General features: G+C 52.2%; 1 protein-coding gene across 1 annotated transcript in view; it reads left to right on the top strand.

Annotated features, from left to right (window-relative positions):
• Positions 1 to 22,419, top strand: part of PUDP (pseudouridine 5'-phosphatase) — a 76,251-nt gene that overhangs the window by 34,498 nt on the left and 19,334 nt on the right. The window contains exon 2 of the mRNA XM_059158709.1: positions 686 to 904. Coding sequence (XP_059014692.1) covers positions 686 to 904 — 219 coding nt within the window. The remainder of the gene's footprint in view (positions 1 to 685; positions 905 to 22,419) is intronic.

Genomic DNA, 22,419 nt, shown 5'->3' with positions numbered 1-22,419 from the left:
GCCCTGGTTCTGCTCGTGTTTTCGGTTGCCGTCCCTCTTGCTGATGTGCGCTGACATCTCGTTACGGTTTGGGGCAGCCCTTCGACCGTGAGACCTGTGTCGGACGTGAGCTGGATCGTCGGGGACCCGGCTGGGGCCCCGCACATCTTGGGGTGGGAGACCCCCCGCCTGCAGCACACAGCGGGCGTGCGAAGGGCTGTGAGGGAGGTTTGGGGAGCATGTGGCACAGCAACGTGAGCCTGGACAGACGCTCCCCGTGCTCACGACAGAGGCCTGGCTCCCATGGCCTCACGCACACGCCCGCTGTGCTCACTGCCGGGGGGCAGGGAGGTGTCCCCGCCAGCGCACGGTGGCCCGCCCAACCCCGGGTGCTGCCTGCTCCAGGCCGCTTCAGTCATAGCCGATGGCCTCACGAGATGGCCTTCAGCACGCCAGGTCCAGACACACCGAGTTGGTATCAAAGCCTGCTTCCCGGGAAAATGAGCCTCCTGTCTTTCCCCATTTTTAACCTTCTGGATCCCAGCTGCAGACACATTGCAGCCAACAGAGAGCGGCGATCCCGGGCCCTGCTGTCCGATGACGTGCGGCAAGGTCAGCATTTGCACAGCGCCCCGTGCTTCTCAGGCCAGGGGTCCGCCTTCGTACAGCACGCCCCCTCACCATCGCCGTATCTCTCTCCCTGCAGATACCGAGCGGCTCTATTCAGTGGTGTTCCAAGAAATATGTGACCGCTACGGAAAGAAATACAGCTGGGAAATCAAGTCCCTGGTCATGGGGAAAAAGGCGCTAGAGGCAGCGCAGATCATCATAGACGTCCTGCAGCTCCCCATGTCCAAAGAGGAGCTGGTGGAAGAGAGCCAGGCGAAGCTGAAGGAGGTGTTCCCCACCGCGGGTCTGATGCCAGGTACCGTGCCCTCCCGCCAACGGGATCACACTCGGGAGCTTCCGCGGCGCCGTTCAAAAGCACGGCAGAGGGCCAGCGCCTGTTAACGCGCTGGCTTTGTGTCGTCTTTTGTCTCGATTCCGTCTCAGCAAAATCTCGAATCTTGTGGGAGGCTCGCAGCCACCCCAGAAACCGTTGGGCTGACCCTCTGCTGTGATTCCATCTGGGCTTTCCAGAATAATACGTATTCCTTCCACTGCGTCCCGAGATCCAAAATCATTCGAACCGTTCATTCCGGACTTATCTGAACAGCGTATCTGGGGGAGATTGCTTCATGATCTGATACGTGGCTTTGCCTCTTCCTGTTCGGAATCAGGGACAGATTATCTCAGCGACTGTGGAAGCTTCAGCCCATGCGTGATGAGCCCGTCCCTGTGTCTCCCCGAAGATGCTTAATTTTTTTCATTTCTTTTCTTTTTTGTTGTTTTGTACAGTTAGGGCACAATTCATTTGCAACATGTCTGTGAGCCCTTCACCCCTCTCTTTCCTTGTTTTCCTTTGAAAGCAGAGAGGACTTTTCATCGTTTCGTGGCGCTTGAAAACTCAAGATCGTTCAGAACTGAATGGTCTGCTGTTTCTTGCTAGACGTGAGAAGGTGAGGAGTGTTCTAGATGGCAGGGCCGAGAGATGCTTGAAAACGGAGTGCGGTTTTAAGAATCTCAGGAAGACAGGTGAATTCCCCATTTTGGAATTCTTAAAGCAAGGAGAGAGAGTGAGAGAGAAAAAAAAAATGTGCAGTTACAGCAGTGATTTGGGGATTTACAGTTGTGTTAAAATGATTCCGAGTCGTTTTTGAAATGTGTATGTTTTTTAGAAATATTTATCCATCCCTCCTTGAGTGTACATTGGATAAGGCTGGAAGTGGAGAATTTTCTGGAAAGGGCCAGCGAACAGCAGTGCCCATGACACACAAACCATGTGGGCTGTGCATGGATGCCAGGCGTAGCCGAGTGTCCATGGGTACAGGCTCTGTGCTGCACACCGCACGCCTCGGCCCCCGTGCATGGAAGCCAAGCCTAGCCGAGTGTCCGTGGGTACAGGCTCTGTGCTGCACGCCGCACGCCTCGGCTCCTGTGCTGTGCTCTTTGCACACGCACGTGGCCTCATCACCCTTCCTGATGCAAACACATCCACACAGCTCCTTTCTGAAGAGATTTTTTTCTTAAATTTATGCATCCGAGAGAGAGACTGAGTGTGCACAGACAGGGGAAGGTCAGAGGCAGAAGGAGACGCAGACCTCTCCCTGAGCAGGGAGCCCGACCTGATGCAGGGCTCCATTCCAGGACCCTGGGGCCATGACCCGTATAGCTCATTTTTTAAATCTCGGTTAAAAGCAGACGCAGTAAAACTTACTGTCTCACGCACCTTGATGCGTCCAGTTAGCCATTGAGAGGGTGATGGTCCCCACCATCCATCTCTAAAACGTCTTCATCTTGCAAAACAGAGAGTCTGTCCCCATCAAGCAGTGACTCCCAGTTTGGCCTCCCTCTGGTAGCACAAGTCCACATTCTGTCCACATTCACACAGCGTGTGAACTGCGCTGTTCTAGGAACTGCATAGGGTGGGGTGGGGTCCTCCAGGGTTTGTCCTTTCCTGACTGCCTTTTGGAACGTGGCGTCATGTCCTCCAGGCCCTCTCCTGTTGCAGCACGAGACACGATGCTGTCCCTTGATTTCCAGTTGTTCCACTAGACACACAGTTTGTCCGTTCGTCTGCAGAAACTCACGAGTCGTTTCCTCATCTGGGCTCCTGAGAGCGTGGGAGTGCAGACCCGGTCCTGAGACCACGCTTCCGGCTTCTGTGCTTCTGTGCCCAGGAAAGGGCTTCTTGCTGTACGTCGTGGTTCTGGGCTCAGTCTCGTGAGCAGCCAACGAACGTAATGTTTTCCACGCTGGCGGCACCGTCTGCTTTTCTCTGTCTTCGTCCTCAAGTGTTCCAGTTTCTCTGCATTTTACCCAACACTTAAAGATTTTCTGTGGGTCTTTGGTTGTCCTTACGACCCATTCTAAGGTGTGTGAAGTGATAACTTGTTGTCTTTTTTTTTCTTTTTTTTTAAAGATTTTATTTATTTGACAGAGATCACAAGTAGGCAGAGAGGCAGGCAGAGAGAGAGGAGGAGGAAGCAGGCTCCCCGCTGAGCAGAGAGCCCGATGCGGGGCTCGATCCCAGGACCCTGAGATCATGACCTGAGCTGAAGGCAGAGGCTTAACCCACTGAGCCACCCAGGTGCCCCCTCATTGTCCTTTTGATGGGCGTTTCTCGAATGATACATGATGTGGAGCATCAGTCCACTTCCTTTTGGCTGTTTCTCTATTTTCTTTGGAGAAATATCTTTTTAAGTCCTTTGCCCATTTTTAAAAATAGGGTTAATTTTTGGTTGTTAAGTTGTAGACAGGCTGTTGTGAAGTTGTGAATAGACCCATTATCAGACACATGGTGTGCAGATTTTGATTTCTTCCTTTTTCATGGGTTATGTTTTCACCCTTTTGATGGTGACCCTGGATGTGCAGAATTGTTTAGGTTGGACGCAGTCCCATTTGTCTATGTTTGCTCTCCTCACCTGTGCTTCTGCTGTCGGATCCAACACATCATCACAAAGTCCATTTTCGTAAAGCTCTCCCCCTTCTGGAAAACCTAGAAGTTTTCTTCTAGGAATGAGATAGTTTTAGGTGTTTCGTTAACTTTAGGTTCATCTTTGTGTGTCCTCTAAGGGCTGAACGTCATTCTTTGGCATGTGGTTACCCAGCAGTCCCGCTTGGGTGGGACTTTGTGGAAGAGCCTGTCCTTTCTCACTCAGGTGGTCTTGGCGTCTTTGTTGAAGATCCTTCCACCGCGTATGGGAAGGTTCAGTTCTGGGCTTTCCATTCCGTTCCGTTCATTTTCATAGCAGCACCGCGGTGCTTGGATTCCTGCAGCTCTGTCATGTACCTTCAAGGAGTTCAAGACGTCCGACTTCTAGTATTCCTTGCTGCTATTTTTATGGCTGTTCAGAGTTCCTTGAGGGTCTGCATACATTTTAGGGATAGCTTTGAATCTGCGTATCTATCACATTGGGGAGCGAGGACATTCTAATGGTGTCAGACGTTCCAGTTCACGAACGTGGGGATGTTTTCCGTTTATTTGTATCATGTTTTTAAATGACTCTCAGCAGTGATTTGTAGCTTCCGTGTGCAAGGCCTTTACCGTCTTCTGTGTTCATTTTTGATGTATTATAAATGGAATTGTTTTAACTTTCTTCTCAGATTGTTCACTGTCACTCTACAGAAATGCAACCGATCTTTGCGTGCTGATTTTTGTGTCCTGAAATGTGGCTGAATTTGTTTTTCAGTTCTCACAGTCTGGGTGTGTTTGGAACCTTCAGGGTTTTTTAGGTGTAAGGTCATGGTCATCTGCGAGCGGGGATCGCGTCATGTCTTCATTTACACCTCGGATGCCTCTTACTTGTCGTTCTTGCCTGATTGCCCTGGCTAGGTCTTCCAGTACGATGCATAGAACTGTTCCCGATCTACGAAGCAGCACTTTCCACCTTTTTCTGTTAAGGATGGTGTGAATGTGGTGTGAGCTGTGGGCTCCTCAGGGGCAGACTTTGTTATGTCGACGCAGGTTTATTCTACCTGCTTTTCCTTTTCCCAGCTTCAGTGTTAAGTGTGATGAGAAGGTGATGCGTTTTGTCTGTTGCTTTTTCCATGTCCGGGGATGTCGTTTTCGTCCTGCATTTTGTTAACGGGCATCACGTGGGTTTTTGTGTGTCGTGAACCATCTGTGCATTCCAGGAATAGCTTCCCTTTGGTGACGGTGTGTAGTCCTGGTGCTGCTGAGATCAGAATGCTAGTATTTGATCGAGGGTTTCTGCCCCAATATTCATTATTCAATATTCAATTAATATTCAATATTGAATATTCAATTCAATATTCAATATTCAGTATTCAGTATTCTCAGTTTCCTTGTAGTGTTTTTGTCTGCTTTTCATATGAGGGTAATGTTGGCCTCACAGAATGAGCAAACATACCTTCCCCTTCAAATGTTTGGAAGAGTCTGCGCAGTTTGGGTGTTCGTTCCTCTTCGGTTGTGCGGTAGGCTTCGTGGGTGATGCCTTTTTCTTTGTTGGGAGGTTTCTGGTTGCTCAACACATGTCCTTAATCTTTCATATCCAGTCAGGCTCTCTGTTTCTTAATTCGATCCTGATACAGAGGGTATGTTCCTAGCAGTTTATCCATTTCTTGATTATCTAATTGCTCGGCATACACTTTTTTATACTATTCTCCTAAATCTTTTTTTAAATTTCTGTGGCACTGGTTTTCATGTCCCCTCTTTTTCATCTCTGATTTTAGTTATTTGAGCTTCTCTTGTTTTTTCTTAGTTAATCTAGCAAGGATTTGTCCAGACAGTTAACATTTGACCTGGATTATCTATCATTGTTTAACACCAGAGCACCCATCGTGTATTAGGTATGCAAATGCCTTTTTGCTTTCTTATCTACCCAGGCCTGTGAAGTGCTTTTCCTTCTTGCATTTTTGTCCTGTATGCTAAGAAATCCTTGAGTTGTTCTCCACGGCAGGACCCAGAAAATGCGAACTCAAACTTTGCAGCCCGCCTGGCCTAGAACACTAAGACGTCTATGTCCTGACCTCTCCGCGGCGAATTGAGTCGCAGTCTTCCCATGTGACTTTCACAATGACTTAGGTATCCTCTGCACTCAGAGATAATCCCAGAAGGTCACCAAATCCAGACATTTCTGCCTTGAAAGTGAGGCAGGGGCTAGTCCTTGGAAGAGAGTTGAGCCCTGCAGAAGTCCCCTAGCTGACTTCTCTCTGTCTCACTGGTACCTCACCTGTCGTTGGAGAGGCTGCTACAGTTACAATAGGAAGCACAAGATCCCTGACTTGATTCCGATGAGCCCTGCAGAAAGTTGGGGCAGCTTTCTAGCCTGAAACACATGCTTCGTCCTGTCTCCCTCCCATTCCGCACCCCTCCTGTCGTCTCTGTGCCTGAGCCGAACCTGAAATCCACCGCAAAGGTGACCTCCCAGAGCCCTGGTGCAGGAACAGTATACGGCAAGAGTGGCCACCGTGCTCTTTCTAGATCTGGGTTCACTCCCTGCTTCGTTCTCATTATTAAACTGGGGATGATCCCATAACCCCTGACGACTTTCATCCCTTCTCTTTCTGAAGGTACTAGCTGCTGGGGTGTTTGTGGTCCTGGAAGTCACCTTGGGCTTATTAGATGAGAAGGCCGCCTGTCGGGAGGCTGTATTACTCATTCACGGGCATTCGTTACTTCCTGCTTTCAAGGTGAGAGCTGAGGCCCACGCAGGTATTTAGCATGTTAAATTGGAGGAATGGATGGCAGGTTGCCAGGGAAAGCAGCCCCCAGTGGTGATGCAGGGCTGTGTCCTTCCCCGGGGCCATCACCAGGGGGACCAGCCCCTGAGTATGATGCAGGGGTGCATCCTTCTTTGGGCCCATCACCAGGGGTAGCAGCATTTGATTACGATGCAGGGGTGCGTCCTTCGCTGGCCCATCACCAGGGACAGGACCCCCCCCCCCCCCCCCCCGGTATGGTGCAGGGTGTGTCCTTCCCTGGGCGCATCACCACAGGCAACAACCCCCTATTATGATGCAGGGGAGTGTCTGTGCCTGCCTGGAGAATAGGGCTGACCCACTGGGCTTGAAGACAAAGAGGGATCTGACGAGGTCCCTTCTCAGGTCAGTAGGACTGCATCCATAAATGGTGTGGGAAGGGTCCCTTCCGGAGGACTGGGCCATGGACGTCCCCAGCAGGAAATACTTCGGAGCAGTGCACTCTGTACGCATTTTGTACGCTACTGCATAGGCAAAGGGGAACCGCCCGTTAGTGAAGGGTTTATTTTATGGAAACCGAGCTCTTTAAACTGTGGCAACAATGTAGAAAACTATCCGAACCTGGTTCATCTACGGTCTGTTTTCTGGGGCTTTAACAGATGTGGTTTTACATGCTGAAATGTGTGCTTGACTTGGCACACAGGAAACCTCAGTAGTATTCCCCATGTGAAAGGTGTTGGTTACCTACATTCCGTTTCCGACCAGTTCCTTCGTCTGTGGATTCTTCGAGATCGATGTAGTAATGTATTTTTGCAGGATTTAGTCAGTGTGATAATTTGGCTTAGAAAGCCAGTAACAAGAAGGAGGTACCTTTCATGGTACAGAATCGTCCGGAAGGCTTCCCTGTTCTGTTCTTCCACTGGCTGTAGGATTTCCCAAGTGAAAGCCTCAGGCATGGGCTCTGGACCAGTTCAGAGGAGTGTGACAAGGCCAGGTCCTCACACACGGGGATCTCTGGGTCCCCTGCCTCCTCGCACTGGACGAGATCACCCTGAGGGGAACCTTGGTCCCCTGGACAGCCAACGGTGTGGCGCCCAGGCCTTCTTTGCAGGGAGGGGCCACTGAGGGAGGGGAGCTGGCAGGTGTCCTGGCCTCTGAGGTTGGGGTGTGTGTGGCCGATCAGCCCTCACTGTCCCACTGAGCTCTCCCGAGTGTTCCTGGAGCTCGGGTCCTGGCTCAGGTCTCCCCAGTAAAGTGCAGGTACACGGTGGAGTGTCTATGGATCCTTTCCCCGGGCCGCATCTGGTCCTCACCAGGGCTGAGCGTCATCTCTTCTCCGTCTCTGCTCAGCTTCATGGACAGACAACGGCCATTCACGTAGCCCCCGACTCAGCACCGTGGGGGCCCTCGTCCCCTGGCTCCGGGAGTCGGTCTGTGTGCCAGCCTGTCTCATCCCGTGGGCTTCCATGCGACGCAAAGCCTGCGCCTTTTCTTTCCCTCCTGGCTTCCTTGTTTGTGTTTTTTACAGTCTCAGCCCCTGGAGGCCATCAGCAGGGCTGGCGGCACCTCCCTCCTCTTCTGCCCGTGCTCGCCACCATGCAGGTGGACAGGAAGGCTTTGGTCCCTGGGCGTCATCCCGTCACATTTGTCTTTCCTCCCTGAGCTCTTCCGTGCGTCCAGTGCCGAGGCGGTGCTCCGGGGGACCTTCCTTATGGGTTGTGTAGTCTGTTGAGGGGACGTACGTAGCCATGCAAGGGAAACCCCGCAGGAGCTTAGTATCTGCCAAACAGAAATTGAAGGCGGGCTGTGGACAGAAACAAAATAAAGCCTCTTATTCCTGGTGCAGTGGCAGCTTTTTCGCAGGTGCTGGACATGGGGTAAACTGAGGACAACGTGTAAGGGATGGGCAGGTGAGCAGGGAGGGCACGGCCGTTCCAGGTGGAAAGGAGAGGGTGTGGACTTATGTCAGGCAGCAAGAGACTCGCTTCTGTGACCCCTGGAAGCCGGCCTCTCGTCGCTGGTGTGCTTGAGGAGGACATGGGCAGCAGCTCCGTTCGGGAAGGTCCTGGGTCCGGAGCTCCTCTGTCTCCTGAGTTGAAGGCTGGGGAACCGGTGGGGTTTGGAAGAAGAGCTGTGCCAGAATGAAACCCTGCTGGGGCGGGGGCTGTCCCTGTGGCTTTATGGCACCTGGTGAGGAGGTGGGGGGCAAGGTGGGCTTGAGGGGGGCCGGGGTAAGGACTCCAGCTCAGGGGGAGTCTGACGGCCTCAGTGGACCACCGGCCCCGTGTCCCGTGATGCCGGCACCAGTTAATGCTCGCCTGAGAATCCAGGGCTGGAGCTGAATGACCAGCGGGTACTTGAAGGCTGGAGGCTGTACGGCTGCGCGGGTGAAGAGTCTTAGAGCATCCGCCGCCGTGTATGAGGACGGTCGGCGCGTCTCAGGACGCTTGCTCACACGTGAGGTTTATCACCGCGGCAGGAAAGGACAGTCCTAACTCTGGAAACTGTCCCTTCGTGGTAACAAGTCACTACCACAATGTCCCTTCTTTGAACGTCTCTGTAATTACAAAAATGACGCCTGCTTCACGTAATACAAAAGGAGGGACTTTAGAAACCCCGTAACTCCTCCTCCGTGGATGTAACCGTTCTTACTACTTCATCACCTGTGAGGGGGTGTCCTTCCAGACCCCTCACTCGGCCTCTGTGTTTGTGTGGACACACACATGCACTCACACGCTCCGTGAAAGAGCAGAACCATTCACGCACATATGGAGAAACTACGGACAGGATTCATGGCATGAAAACTTTTTTTTTTTTTAAGATGTTATGTATTTATTTGACAGAGATCACAAGGAGGCAGAGAAGCAGAGAGAGGGGGGGAGTCAAGCTCCCTGCTGAGCAGAGCCCAACGTGGGGCTTGATCCCAGGACCCCGAGATCATGACCTGAGCCAAAGGCAGAAGCTTTAACCCACTGAGCCACCCAGGCGCCCTGCATGAAAGCTTTTTGAATTCTTTAAACTGATCATTGGACACAGCCTTTAGACCGAGAGAGATATGAAGGCACTGAGGACTGTGCTCTTCCTGGGAGGCTAGGTGAGCGTCCTTGGCGATCCCTAGACCTACAGGCCGCCCCTTGCTCACGAGGTGCCGGGAGCAGAGCTTCCTGCCCCCCCGAGCAGTTACCGGGTGCCGTTATCGTGCGGTAGGTCCAAACCGAGTCCCGGGCTGAGTGTAGTTGGAAGAAGACATGAGCCGGTCCCGTGCCTGTTCCGGGGTCTGCCTGTCTCAGTAACACGGAGCCTGGGAAACCCCAGAGCACACTGATTGTGTCGTGTACCAGGGTGGCCTCGGGGCCTACAGGACTTCAGCTCCTTGCCCTGAGGCCGCGGTGGGTGGCCTCAGGGCCCGGCACAAGTCCAGAATGTGGAGCTCTGGCTGCAGCACGCAGCTGCTCCCACGACATGGCAGCGGCCTCGCGTGGAGGAGGTCGGCGTCCTGCAGTAACGTGGAAACGTGACAGCCTGTCGTGGGCTGCTGTCCACGTGGCTCGGTCCTTGCCAAGTCCATGCAGAACGCATGCTGAGAAGTCCCAGCTGCTCAGGGACTTGGCCTCTCTCAGTGGCAGCCCCGGACCCCAGGCTGATTCCACCGCCCTGGAGAAGCCTTCCAGGCTTAGACCGGAGCCTGCTCCTTGTAATGATGCTCACTGCGTTCACGGACCTTGCACAATTAAAGGACACACGTGACAGGTGACGAGAGAAATCATCCACCAACAGCCGTGATAATCCGTTCAGCTAACGCCCGCGCTGCTTTTCTCTTCAAGAAAGGACGTTAGGAGGCACCTGGGTGGCTCAGTGGGTTAAGCCGCTGCCTTCGGCTCAGGTCATGATCCCAGGGTCCTGGGATCGAGCCCCGCATCGGGCTCTCTGCTCAGCAGGGAGCCTGCTTCTCCCTCTCTCTCTCTGCCTGCCTCTCCGTCTACTTGTGATCTCTCTCTGTCAAATAAATAAATAAAATCTAAAAAAAAAGAAAAAAGGAAAAAAAAGAAAAGAAAGGACGTCAGGCACATACCAGGAAAATGGTCGTTGCAGGCTGTGGGCAGGAGCCGGAGAAAGGCATTACTTGCTGGTCAGATGGAACTGGCAAACCTCGGAACTACGTCTCCCCCTTTCCTTACATACGCCACCTTCTTTGATGTTGTATACGGACCTGATGTCTTTCTGGGTTTAAAATTTCCGTGTTGGAAGACTGCTAACTGCTTTCACAGTCAGTCACTAAAGAGTAATGGAGACATTCTAGACTAAGGAAGATGAGATAAATGTCTTTACCCTCTAGGATCCCAGACATCACATGCCTGTGGTCGTAAACGTTTTTCTCAAAGAATTACAATTTCCGCAACACCTGCGGGGGGGGGGGGTGCTCCGTCAGTGAAGAGTCTGCCTAGGCTCAGGTCCTGACCCCAGGGTCCTGGGATCGAGTTCCGTGTCAGGTTCCCTGCTTCGCGGAGAGCCTGCTTCTCCCTCCGCCTGGCTCTCGTCCGGCTTGTGTGTGCTCGCTCTTGCTCTGTCTCTAAAGAAATAGCATCTTAAAACAAAAAAAGAATTACAGTTTCTGTTGTAAAATGTGTGGTGGTTTTCCCCCAGACTTTTAAGTACTCGGAAGGATAAGATGATACGAGAAATCCTCGCCTCAAAGACTTGTCTACTCGAGACGGGAGAAAAGGAACGGTTCTCATGGACAGAGCTAAGAGACTGGGGCTGGCTGGGCCGCCTATGGCCTGGGAGAGGAGCTTCGAGGCCCACGGACAGTCTCTGGGTGTTTTGGGAGCACGTGCTCTGCTCAAGTCTGCAGAGTGCGCACCTGGGTAGCACCTGCTGGACGTGCGGAGCGACGTGTCGTGCCGATGCGTGGCGGCTCGGGATGGCTGCGTGGTGTGCCCCCTCCTGCACAGCCCCATTCCAGCGGGCTGACCGCACTCACAGGGATACATTGTATGCAGAGACAGCGAGCGGATACATGTTACTAGTTTTCCGCCTTGTCTCACGGATCCAGTTCACCACAGGCACAATACTTCCACGGGGGCTCCATGACGGTTGCTCAAGAAATAAAAAAAAATCACATTTCTTGTTTAAAGAAATCGAGAGCAATGATTGGTTACAGCAAAGGTGGGAGCAGCCAAGGTGCGTTGGTGGGTGAACGGAGAAGCGCTGTGTTGTGCATGCGAACAAGGGGGACTCTTCAGCCTTGGAAACGAGTTCTGACACCTGCTGCGGCACAGACGAGCCTCGAGGGCACTGAGCCGGGCAGAAAAGGACAGATGCTGAGGGCTTCCGGCCCTGGGGGCATGGACAGCTAACAGTGTCTTGAACAAGATGAGAATGTACTTAAGGCCACTGCACTCTCCACTTAAATACAGTCAGTTTTAGGGGCACCTGGGTGGCTCTGTCTGTTGGGCATCTGCCCTTGGCTCAGGTCCTGATCTCAGGGTCCAGGGATCGAGTCCCGCATCGGGGTCTCTGCTCACCCGGGGGTCTGCTTCTCCTGTCTGTCGCTCCTCCTGCTTCTGCCCTCTCTCTGAAAAATAAAGAAAATCTTAAAAAGAAAATACAGTTAATTGTATGTCGCATGTACTTTAGCACAAAAAAGAAAAATTACGTTTGTTTTCTAAAATGTCAGAAGTCCTGCGGGGAAGACGTAGTTGAATTTTGCTAAAACTCCGGGCAGACGAGGTGGAAAGACGTTGTGACGGTGCACTGCAGAGCATGTTCACATCACGGACGGGGCGTACGCCTCCTCAGCCCCAGGCCGGATTACACAGTGTGCTCGGCCGGAAACCCTTCCTTCGTGTCCCCCGGAGCAGCCACGTGGTGCCGAATAGGTCCCGCTGTCGGCAGTGGGGTCGCAGGAACTCTCGACCATGGCACCGGGCCCTTCGTGGCCGACTTCCCAGTGGAAAGCAGACAGCCCTCAGCACGCGGTTCCTGCATCGCTTTCCAGCCCTGGTGCCTTTCTCCGCGTCTGCCCAGCACGCCAGACACCGGAACCCACAGGATCCCTCAATGTCTCTGTCTCTCAGACATTCCACGCAGCACAGACTCAAACGGAAAGAATTTCATATTTGAAGATTTTATTTATTTATTTATTTGACAGAGATCACAAGCAGGCAGAGAGGCAGGCGGGGGTCCCCGCGGAGCAAAGAGCCTGATGCGGAGCTCGATCCCAGGACCCTGAAAGCATGACCTGAGCCGAAGGCAGAGGCTTTAACCCACGGAGCCACCCAGGCACCCCAGGAATTTTATATTTGAAATGATTCACGGAAAAGGGCATCAACCCAGACATCACGACGGAAACTCGGGCCACACAGTTGAAATCCGTGCAAAGAGCCAGCAAGGAGGAGCCGTCGAGGTTGGAAACGATCCTGTTTTAATACCATGCTCCCTGCAGATCGGGCGAGTCACTTTCGCATTATCCGGGGGTCACCAGGGTAGGGTCTGCCGTTGTTTTGGTCGCGTTTTTGGATGCACGAGGCAGGCAGAAGGAATCCGCTGCCGATGGGAGCTGTCTGGAAGGTGCCCACCTTTCTTTTCCGTTACCACGTCCGTGTGCAGATGTTGGAAACCCAAGCGTGTCCTGGACGTCCGTGTCCTTTGCAGCTCAACGCTCCTTCCGTGACGTTGGCAACACCAGCCTCCTGTATCCGTGAGGGCAGAGCACGGCTTTGGAGAAGCCGAGGCAACAGTGAGCTCCGGGCCTGTGCACTCGCCGGCTGTTAGCTCACGACCGTGATGGAGAACGCAGAGTTCGCCGGCTTTGAAGGGGACCAGACGCCTCATTTTAGGCATCGTTGTATAATGTTCCTAGTGCTTCCTTGTGTAAGGGAACTTACAGAATTTTATCTCATTATTCAGAGCTCTAATAGAGACTCACAAAGACTCAGTGAGCCGTCAGCGCTTCCTGTGATATTTTTCTCTTGGGCTATAAATAAAAGACTATTTAAATAGCTGTGCTGTACATTGATTTCGTAGCGACAAGTCCTTAAAAGCAGCAACCTTAAGAGTGGTTCATAGTAAATAAAATTAAGACTTTAAGCAGTTTTCAGTCAAATAAACAAAGGCACAGAATGAAATTTTTCTCCACCATTGTCAATGTTTTGAAATAGTTTGAGCCTTGACCTGCACGGGACCACTTAGATGTGGATTTTTTTTTTTTCCCTGCAAATACAGTATAGTTCCCTAAATGTATCATTTATGGTTTTCTTTCCCTGCTCAGTCTGACTCAGGACTCGATCCCAGGACCCCGGAATCGTGACCTGAGCCGCAGGCAGAGGCTTCACCAACTGAGCCCCCCAGGTGCCCCGTGCGTGCGTTTGGAACCGTGTGAGGCTTAGTACGCCCACCACGTTGTGGAAGAGTGAAGGGTAGTTGGCCATTCTCTTCACTTACTAACAAGACAGATGGAAGAAAACACCGAAATTCAATATGCTTTTCTTGAAAGAGTGTCTCTGTCTTTCTGGAATCCCTGCAAACCTAGGAGGCCCAAGGTTCTCTAGTCAGGTGATGAGGTGCGCCAGGGAGAGCAGCCTGACCCGCGTGCCTGTGCGAGGTCCGGTGGCCACCGACAGCCAGCCACACCTGCCGGGGTCTCTGTAAGGATCCCCGTCGTTGGCCGTGTAAGGACTGTGCTCCCGACCCTCCAGCGTTTACTGGAGTCTCCCAAGGCACTTGACAACCACTCAGGGCCATTTCTTTTGGGCAGAAGAAGCAAAGCGAGGACAAAACTTGCTCTCCTGTTGTCTCCTCCTTTATGTGACACAAAACAGGGGTCTTGACTCGGTTTGGGAAGCAGAGACCGCCGATTCTGAGTTTTCCAGGTGACGTCAGCAGTTAGGAAGGGCAACGTGTGTCCCTTGGATGGAAGAGACGACCGTGTGCCGAGGTGGGTAGAGCTTGGGACTGGTGCTCAGGGCAGAGAGCAGGACCTCCAGGATGTCTCCAGATCCCCCTGGAACAGACGATCTCCTTGTCGGGAAACCCAATGCCCTTGTGAGTCAACAGGCCAAATGCAGAACAGTGCGTGTGATCAAAGCGTCACTTTACTACCTAACTTGCCGGAAATGGCCCTTTTCTGAATGTCCCACATTTCAGAAAATGATGTGCAACCCAACCCAGATGGTCTCTGGGTCGTACAGTTCTTACTTGACTGATTTTCTTTGTCTACGCTGCAACACACCTACTCAAACCAAACCTCAATCACTCTGATAGAGCAGCCTGCTGAAATCTCCTCCTTAAATTGCCATTGAATGCGCGTAGACAAAGAAAATCAGCGCCCTGAACCCCGTTCAAACAGTCCGTGTCCTATCAGATCGTCCCTCAGAACAGGCAGCAAAGACTCAAGGTCCCAGAGCTGGCACCACGTTCCCGGGGCGGGCATAACGTTTTCACCTTTGTGTCTGAGCCGCCGTACTGATGTCCCGTGGACCGATGGCGTCCATCAGAGACACGCATCTCTCAGCGTCGTGGAGGCTGGAGGTGTGAGATCTAGGGGCCGGCACGGTGAGCTTGTGCTGAGCTGTGCCTCCTCTTCTTACAAGGGCACCGATCTCCTTCGGGGGCTCCTCCTCATGGCCTCACAGGACCCCAGTCACATGCCAAAGTCTCCCCATCCAGCACCACCGCACCAGGGCTCAGGGCTCCGACGTGGGGAATTTCAGGGGGATCCAGTCCACACCAATGACAGTCTCTTGCCTGGAACCATGTGAAGAGGGCAGCCCACCCCGTCCCATTTTATAAATGACCCGGCGTTCTGTCTGCCATGGAAGAAACCGAAAGCAGCACAGGACCTGGGATACGGGGGCTCAGGCCAGGTCTGTGTGACCTCAGACGGTGGTTGACTTACAGGAAAGGGGGGGCAGATATAAAACACTGATTATCACAGTGGGATTTGCTGGCACGCGGACCCCTCTCCAGGCTGGGGACTGCGGACCAGAGGAGCACGGACAGCACTGCTCCGTGTCCTTCCTTCTCGTAACGTCAGGCGTGCTCTGATGCGGGACACACAGGAGCAGCCCAGCTTCCTCTTCGAAGCAGGAATTGCCAAGACAGGGCTTCACAGCCTCAGCAGTACTGACACTGGGGCCACATGCATCATTCTGTGGGGGGCGTCCTGTCTGCCGTAGGATGGACACGGACCAGCCTCCCACCACGTGTCCGGACCGGTCCCTTCCCCCGTTGTGACCACCCAAACCAGAAATCTCCAGACATTGCCGAACGTGCCCCAGCAGGGCTGGGAGCACATACCCCTCTCGTGCTTGAGAACCAGGGCCTTAAAGGAAACGGTAGGTCAGGAAATCACTGTCGCGGGCCCTTGGATGTGGGAGGAGACGGACGGGAATGTCCGTGCACCCGGGCCGTGTTCACAGTGAAGCATCGGTTCCCGGGAGGGGAGCCTTTCCCCTCCGTTGCCGTCCCTGAACAAGGGCTTGCCCTTCAAACCCTGCATCCTGGCACGAGGGTAGAACGTGCCGTTGTCCCCGGCCCCGTGCCTAGGGCAGAAGGAATTAGAGTGCACACTTGGAGTCGGGTCTCGTCGCTCTCCCGGGACTCTGGACACACGGCCTCTGGGCCTTCCGCGTCCAGACCCCGACAAGAAATCCGTCCCCTCAAAGTGCAGGCATGCACACACTCCGTGTGTGTCCTCGGAGTGAGGACAGGTGCCAACATACCCCTGCTGAGAACCACGGCTCCGCCACCTCCCGGGACCCTCCACGCCTCCCCGCCGTTGACCCCAGGGGACGGACTGCCCCCTGCCCGCTCTCTGGAGTCAGGAATTAGGGACTCCCTGGGCCTCGTGCTCCTGCAGCGGAGAGAACATCTGTGAGGCTGTTTGTTCCTTTACCGTTCGTTCCTCGTCCCGAGCTCTGTCCTTCCTCAACTGCCAACAATTGTCCGATTGTCGCCGGAGCACCGTCGCCCTCACGGTCATGAATTTTGCCCTCTGCTCTGAGTCCAGGCGTCGTTTCTGCCCTCCTGCAGGAGTTCTGCCACCCCGGGGGCCGTGTATTAACTTCCTGCAGCTGCTGTAATGAGTGACCTCAAACGTGGTGCCTTAGGACAGCAGAGATTTATGTTCTTACGGTTCTGGAGACCAGGAGTCCCAGAGCAGGCCTTGGCAGGGCCATACACCCGTCCTGAAACTCAGGGGAGGGTCCGTCTTGTCCGTCCCAGCTTCTCAGGGCCCCAGACGGTCACCGACCTGTGGCTGCAACTCTCTGTCTTTTGCATCTGTCCGCACAGGGCCATCTCTTTGTCTCTCCTCCTGGGGGGACACAGTTGCCATGGTCTGAATGTTTGTGCCCCCCCACAAAATTCATAGCTGGAATCCCTAATCCCGCAGTGTGAACGTGTTAGGAGGTAGGGCTGTCAGGACGTGAGCAGGTCATGGGGATGGAGCCCTCACCAGTGGGATTAGTGCCCTTAGAAAAGAGACCCCGTCCAGCTAGCTCACCCCTTCCCCGACACGAGGACACAGGGACAGGCTGATCGTGCTCCAAGAGGACCCCACCAGCGTCGGAATCTGTGCTGCCTTTATCCTGACTTCAGCTTCCACAACTCCTGAGAAATAAATACCTGTCGTTTCAAAGCCACCCGGTCTGGGGGTTGGGCACGAGCCACTGCATTTAAGGCCCACCCTGAATCCAGGATGATCTGTTTCTCCAGGTCCTTAATCATGTCTCTTTCCAAATAAGATCATTAGACTAATGATCTCAGGGGGCCTCCCCCGAATGGTTGTTGAGGGTCACCAGTCAGCCCTCCAGACTGAATCTCTTATACCCGGGTGTTAGCCTGCTTGCCCTCCGTGACTGTGAAAGCCACCTTCCAGGAGAGGCGGTCTGCCCCAGCCCCTTACTCGTGGCTGGGACCGGGTCAAGAGGGCCACACCTTGTCCCCAGGATGCATGTGTAGAAGGTCTGGGCTGGGCCGAGTCCTCCACAGTTTGTGGTCCCGGGACAGCATCAGTATCTGGTTATAGGTAGCTGGGGGCATTCATAGCTCACAACACGACCTTCCTGGGTCTAGCTCTACAGAATTCCAGACTCTGCGCCCACTCCCACGTTCTTCCTGGCGTGCACATGTCTGTATGACTTTTATTTCCCCTGATTGTACTCCTCACCGTAGGTCTGTGTTTAGGGTGAGGTTCTGAACACGACGCCCGAGCTAGTAGGATGTGCACGGATCTCTCCACTCCGTGCACGAGTTCCCAAGAAATACCTCCATTCTCAAAATACCTGTCAGCTCTCAATCTTTTCCACATTTTTCCTTCTCCAGATCCGTGTTAGTGGCAGCGTCCGTGTTCTCTCTCATCAATCTTAGGTCTTTAGGAGGAAGACGACAGCATTTTTCCCATCAACACCGCTGATTCTTCACATTTCGTGTGTCTTCCCCTGGAGATGAATCGCCTGAGAGCTGACTGTTTGTAGCAGTAGCTGTCTTCCTGCCCTTCCCTTCAACGACTTCCGCACACCAAGGGCCGGAAGCTCTTAGCCGGGTTTCATTTATACACTTAATTAACCAGCTTCTCTGCAGGGCAGAACTGCACTTACGGTTTTAGTCTTTTATGGCTCGGGGGGCCGTGACTACAGAAGAGAAGGCTGATGTCCAGTAGTTAAAAGATGCAAAAGTTGTCCTGACAGTGGCCAGCATCTGTCTGGGGCTTACCGTCCTGCCTGTCTGGGAGTAGATCACCGAGGTGGTTTTACGTGCGGGACCGTGTCCTGGCATTCGCAGGGAGCAGCTCCATGAGCAAAGCTGGTCATGGCTGTTGGGGTGGACGATAACCCTGAGCGTGAAGATTTGATGGACGTTTGCCCGATGTCCCCGCAGAGGACTGTGGTCACATCCTTCTCTCGGGTTTCCTGTTCACCCTGGTCTCAGCCACGGTCGGGACGCTCCGGACGCTGGGGCTCGTTGGAAAACAGTCCAGCAGAACTTCCCCTGTGATTCATTCCCGTATCGATACAGACGTCGAATCTATCCCCTCCCACGTAGGCTTGTTGCTGAGCCTTTGGGTCTGTGTATGCCTCTTCCGTTAGGTTACGTGCAGGACAAAACACAATGTGGACGGGATTACCTCACATGATAGAAGCTGTATTATTACTATTTTTTTTTTAATGAATAGCATAAAAGAACATTTTCAGCAAAACTTTCTTTTCCCTTGTGTTTTAGAGAGAGCCAAGGGTTCATGCTTTGTTTTTTTTTCCCTTTATTTTTTTGTTTGTTTGTTTTTAATCTTGGTTTGTCCTCTTGTAATCTAGTAACTTGAAAGTTGTTTTAAATTCATATTATTTTGGGGGCTCCTGGGTGGGTCAGTGGGTTAAGCCTCTGCCTTTGGCTCAGGTCGTGATCTCAGGGTCCTGGGATCGAGCCCCGCATCGGGCTCTCTGCTCCGCAGGGAGCCTGCTTCCCCCTGTCTTTCTGTCTGCTTCTCTGCCTACTTGTTATCTCTGTCTGTCAAATAAAGAAATACAATCTTCTTTAAAATAAATAATCTTAAAAAATAAATAAATAAAGCGAAGACGTCCCACTCACTATCAGTCACAGAGAGAATGGTCCGTTGCAGCCTGAACAGAAGAATCCTCTACAAGAAACAGTCATCGGGGACAGGCCCCAACGGGGGAAGATGACCTCGGCACCTTCCGTTAGAAACCTGCCTCCCCTGGGACCCAGCCAACGAGAAGCCATCATCATACTGGACTCCTGAGTTTCTCCAGCACATTTGCGTCCGGAACCACCCTCCCACTTCCTCCTCCTCCTCTGTGAAATAATGTCCTCTCTTCTCTGTGTCGGGCCTGCCCGCCGTGCTGCCGTAACCCGCCTGTCCTGGCTTGCGCTTCTCCGTGTGTCCCGAACCCGCCCATGTTTGCTGCGTGAGCACCCGGCGGGTTTATTTTTAAGGTTCATAGTCCTCACCTGGAATGCCTGTATCTAGACACAGTTTCGCCATTGGCTGTTTTTCTGTCCCGCCACCCACCTCCGGGAAGTAAAGGTTTTTAACTGAAATGTAGTTAATAGATGGAACCCGTGGTTTTCATCAGTGGTGGCTGCAAACGAATCGAGTGTTTTGGCACCTTCCTCCTGTCCGCTGCGCATTCCGAGGACATGGAAGCTGATTGGGTTCTGCACAAGACCAGCACGGGTTGAACTGTTCTTACGCGCGAAGGGGTTAGTGCACGAGATGCACGGGTCTGCGGTTTTCTCCTCGGGCTTCTGTTCAGCTCTGGTCGCGGAGAAACATTGGTATCAAGAATGAGTCAGAATGCCTTCACTCCTGTTTTCTGGAAAGCTTGCCCAGAATCGGTGTTGTTTCTCAAACGGTCGTTCGCAGTTCACCAGGGAGGCCATCCGATCCTGGATAGGAGAAAGGTTTGTTAACTACACACTCTCTCGGAGGTATAGGGCTGTTGAACTATTACGGTCTTTTTGAGTGAACTTCATATCTTTCAAAGAGTCTGTCCATTTTATCTAAGCTGTTAAAGGTATTGGCTTCAATTTTCTCTTAATCCCGTTTTTTTAAAATTTAAGTTTATTTTTCTCAGGCTTCCAAGCCTCACTGTGTACGCACCCCACCCAGGGCTCCATGCGACCCGTGCCCTCCTTAATACCCACGGCCAGGCTCCCCCATCCCCCACCTCCTCCCCTCCAAAACCCTCAGTTTGTTTCTCAGAGTCCACAGTCTCTCATGGTTTGTCTCACATTTTTTAATCCTTTTGATGGATTTAAGGATCTGTGGTAATGTCCTCTGTTTGATTACTAGCACTGTTAAATTTGGATCTTCCATTTTCTTTTCCTTTTTTTTTTATCTTTAAAAAAATATTATTTACTTTTTAATTTATTTCACACAGAGAGAGATCACAAGCAGGCAGAGAGGCAGGTAGAGAGAGAGAGAGGGGGAAGCAGGCTCCCTGCTGAGCAGAGAGCCCGATGCGGGGCTCGATCCCAGGACCCTGAGACCATGATCTGAGCCGAAGGCAGAAGTTTTACCCACTGAGCCACCCAGGTGCCTCTCTTCTAGTTTTCTTAATGGGACAACTTAGATTGCTGGTTTTACACCATCTTCTTCGGAGTTAAGCCTGTCGTGCCATCAGTTTTCCTCTAAACAATGTTTTATCCACTTCCCACAAATTTTGATACATTTGCTCTCTGTTCTCTACCCCAGATCATCTAATTTCCCCTTGTCACGTCATCTTTGACTCATGACTTACACAGAACTGTGTTGCTTCATGTCCACATATTTTTTCCCACCTGCCTTTCAGTTACCGATAACTGTTGTAATTCTTTCATGGTCGGAGCACATATTTTGAATGATTTCAATTATTGTAAAACATTTTAGAGTGTTTTACAGCTTATGGACTCACACTCTGTCTCGTTGAACGTTCTGGGTGCCCTCGAAAATCGTTGGTATTCAGCTGTTTTGGGTGCCGTGGTACATAAACGTCAATTCAGTTACGTTGCCAGGTAGTGTTTCTGAAGTCTGCTGTGTCCTCCTCTCTGTCCACTTGTTTTGTCCATTAGTGACGGGAGTTTGAAACTTCTGTCTGTTTCTCCAGCCAGTGCGTTTGTTTGTGCTTTACGTGTTTTGCAGCTGTGTTAGCAGATGCTTACACGTTTAGAATGACGTCTTGCTTATCCGTTGACCCACGTGTCATTATGAAGTGTACTTGGTTATCTCTGAGACTTGTCATGCCTTTTTATTCTTTTTTTTGAGATTTTATTTATTTTTATTTGACAGAAAGACAGTGAGAGAGGGGACACAGGCAGGGGGGTGATGGGAGAGGGAGAAGCAGGCTTCCTGCTGCGCAGGGAGCCTAAAGCGGGGCTCCGTCCCAGGACCCTGAGATCATGACCGGAGCTGAAGGCAGACACTTAACAGACGTAGCCACCCAAGCGCCCCATCATTCCTTGTTTTAAAGCACACTTTTTTTGCTATTCATATAGCTCACCCTGCTTTTGACAGAAGTTACAAAATACATGGGTTTTATTTATAGACATAAACATCCATTTACTTTTAACTTGCCCAAATATTATATTTCAGTTTTCTGTCGATAGTAGGTAATAGGATATCACTTTTTTTTTTTCCATTCTGATAGTCTCTAATGTGCCCATATTAGTAGTGTTTATTAAGCTTCCAGAAGGTCCTGACCCGCTAATTCCTTCGTCTCGGCCCTGTCTGTGTTCATTTCTGTTGATGGGTGTTTCGTCCTGGCCCTACGCTGTATTCGTCTGCCCTGCGGAGGCGTGGAGGCTCGACCGGACATCAGACACGGCGAGTTTCACATCCGGCACAGTGCTAGGTTTCGCTTCTTTCTAAAGAAGTTTTAATGTCGTTCTCGTGCCGAGTTAAGATCTACACCTTCCTTTGACCGTGGCAGGAGCATTTCTCTTAAAGGTCAGGCCCTCACAGTGTTTGCTGTAGGCGTGGGAGCAAGAAATGGGTGTGCCCGTGTTTTCTGTAGCAATTAAGGATGTAGGGACACGGCCTGGTGCAGTTCCTCCAGCAGTAATGATTACACGACTGTTTAAGAGACGGTCTCAGGTCATTAGTGCCCTGTGTGGGTGTAGACGCTCCCGGCACACTCAGCAAAGGTTTCCAGGGGGCCAGTACTGCTGTGTGGGACATGGGTCTGATAACCAGCCCTCTCTCCGATGGTATTTGGCCCCGCGTCCCCGCACGGGAGGCTCGTCATTGCTGAGAGTGTGGCAAGGATCCTGCCCTGTCGTGCCCTCCTGTTGTGGCTCTGCGGTGTTTCCTCCTCCGTGGGCTTATGGGGTAGCCCTACAGCTTTCCTTCAGCTCCCACCGTTGTCCTGGGGCTCCGGAAGGAGCCCTTTCAGGGTTCCCTCTCCCCAGCTGTGTGGCGAATGACTGAAATGCCTTCAGTAGCACACGAGTGTTCCCCGAAAATACAGCAGCATAATCACTGCCAATTCATTGCTTCAGGAAACAAAACCAAACCAAACCTGATCCACCAGGTGCAGAGGTGCCTCCCTGGGCTCACTCGGCCTGCTTTCCACCTTGCAACAAAACAGGACCCGCAAACAAGGCGGTGTTGCTTTCCAGTAAAATCGCTTTTGGTTACTTTGGGAGATGCTATAGCGAAGCCCCAAATGGCTTTCTGAGGTT

Source organism: Mustela lutreola, chromosome X (assembly GCF_030435805.1).
Source record: "Mustela lutreola isolate mMusLut2 chromosome X, mMusLut2.pri, whole genome shotgun sequence".
NCBI classification, from domain to species: Eukaryota; Metazoa; Chordata; class Mammalia; order Carnivora; family Mustelidae; genus Mustela; species Mustela lutreola.
Note: the sequence above shows the minus strand (reverse complement) of the source record. Positions and strands in the feature narration are given on the sequence as shown.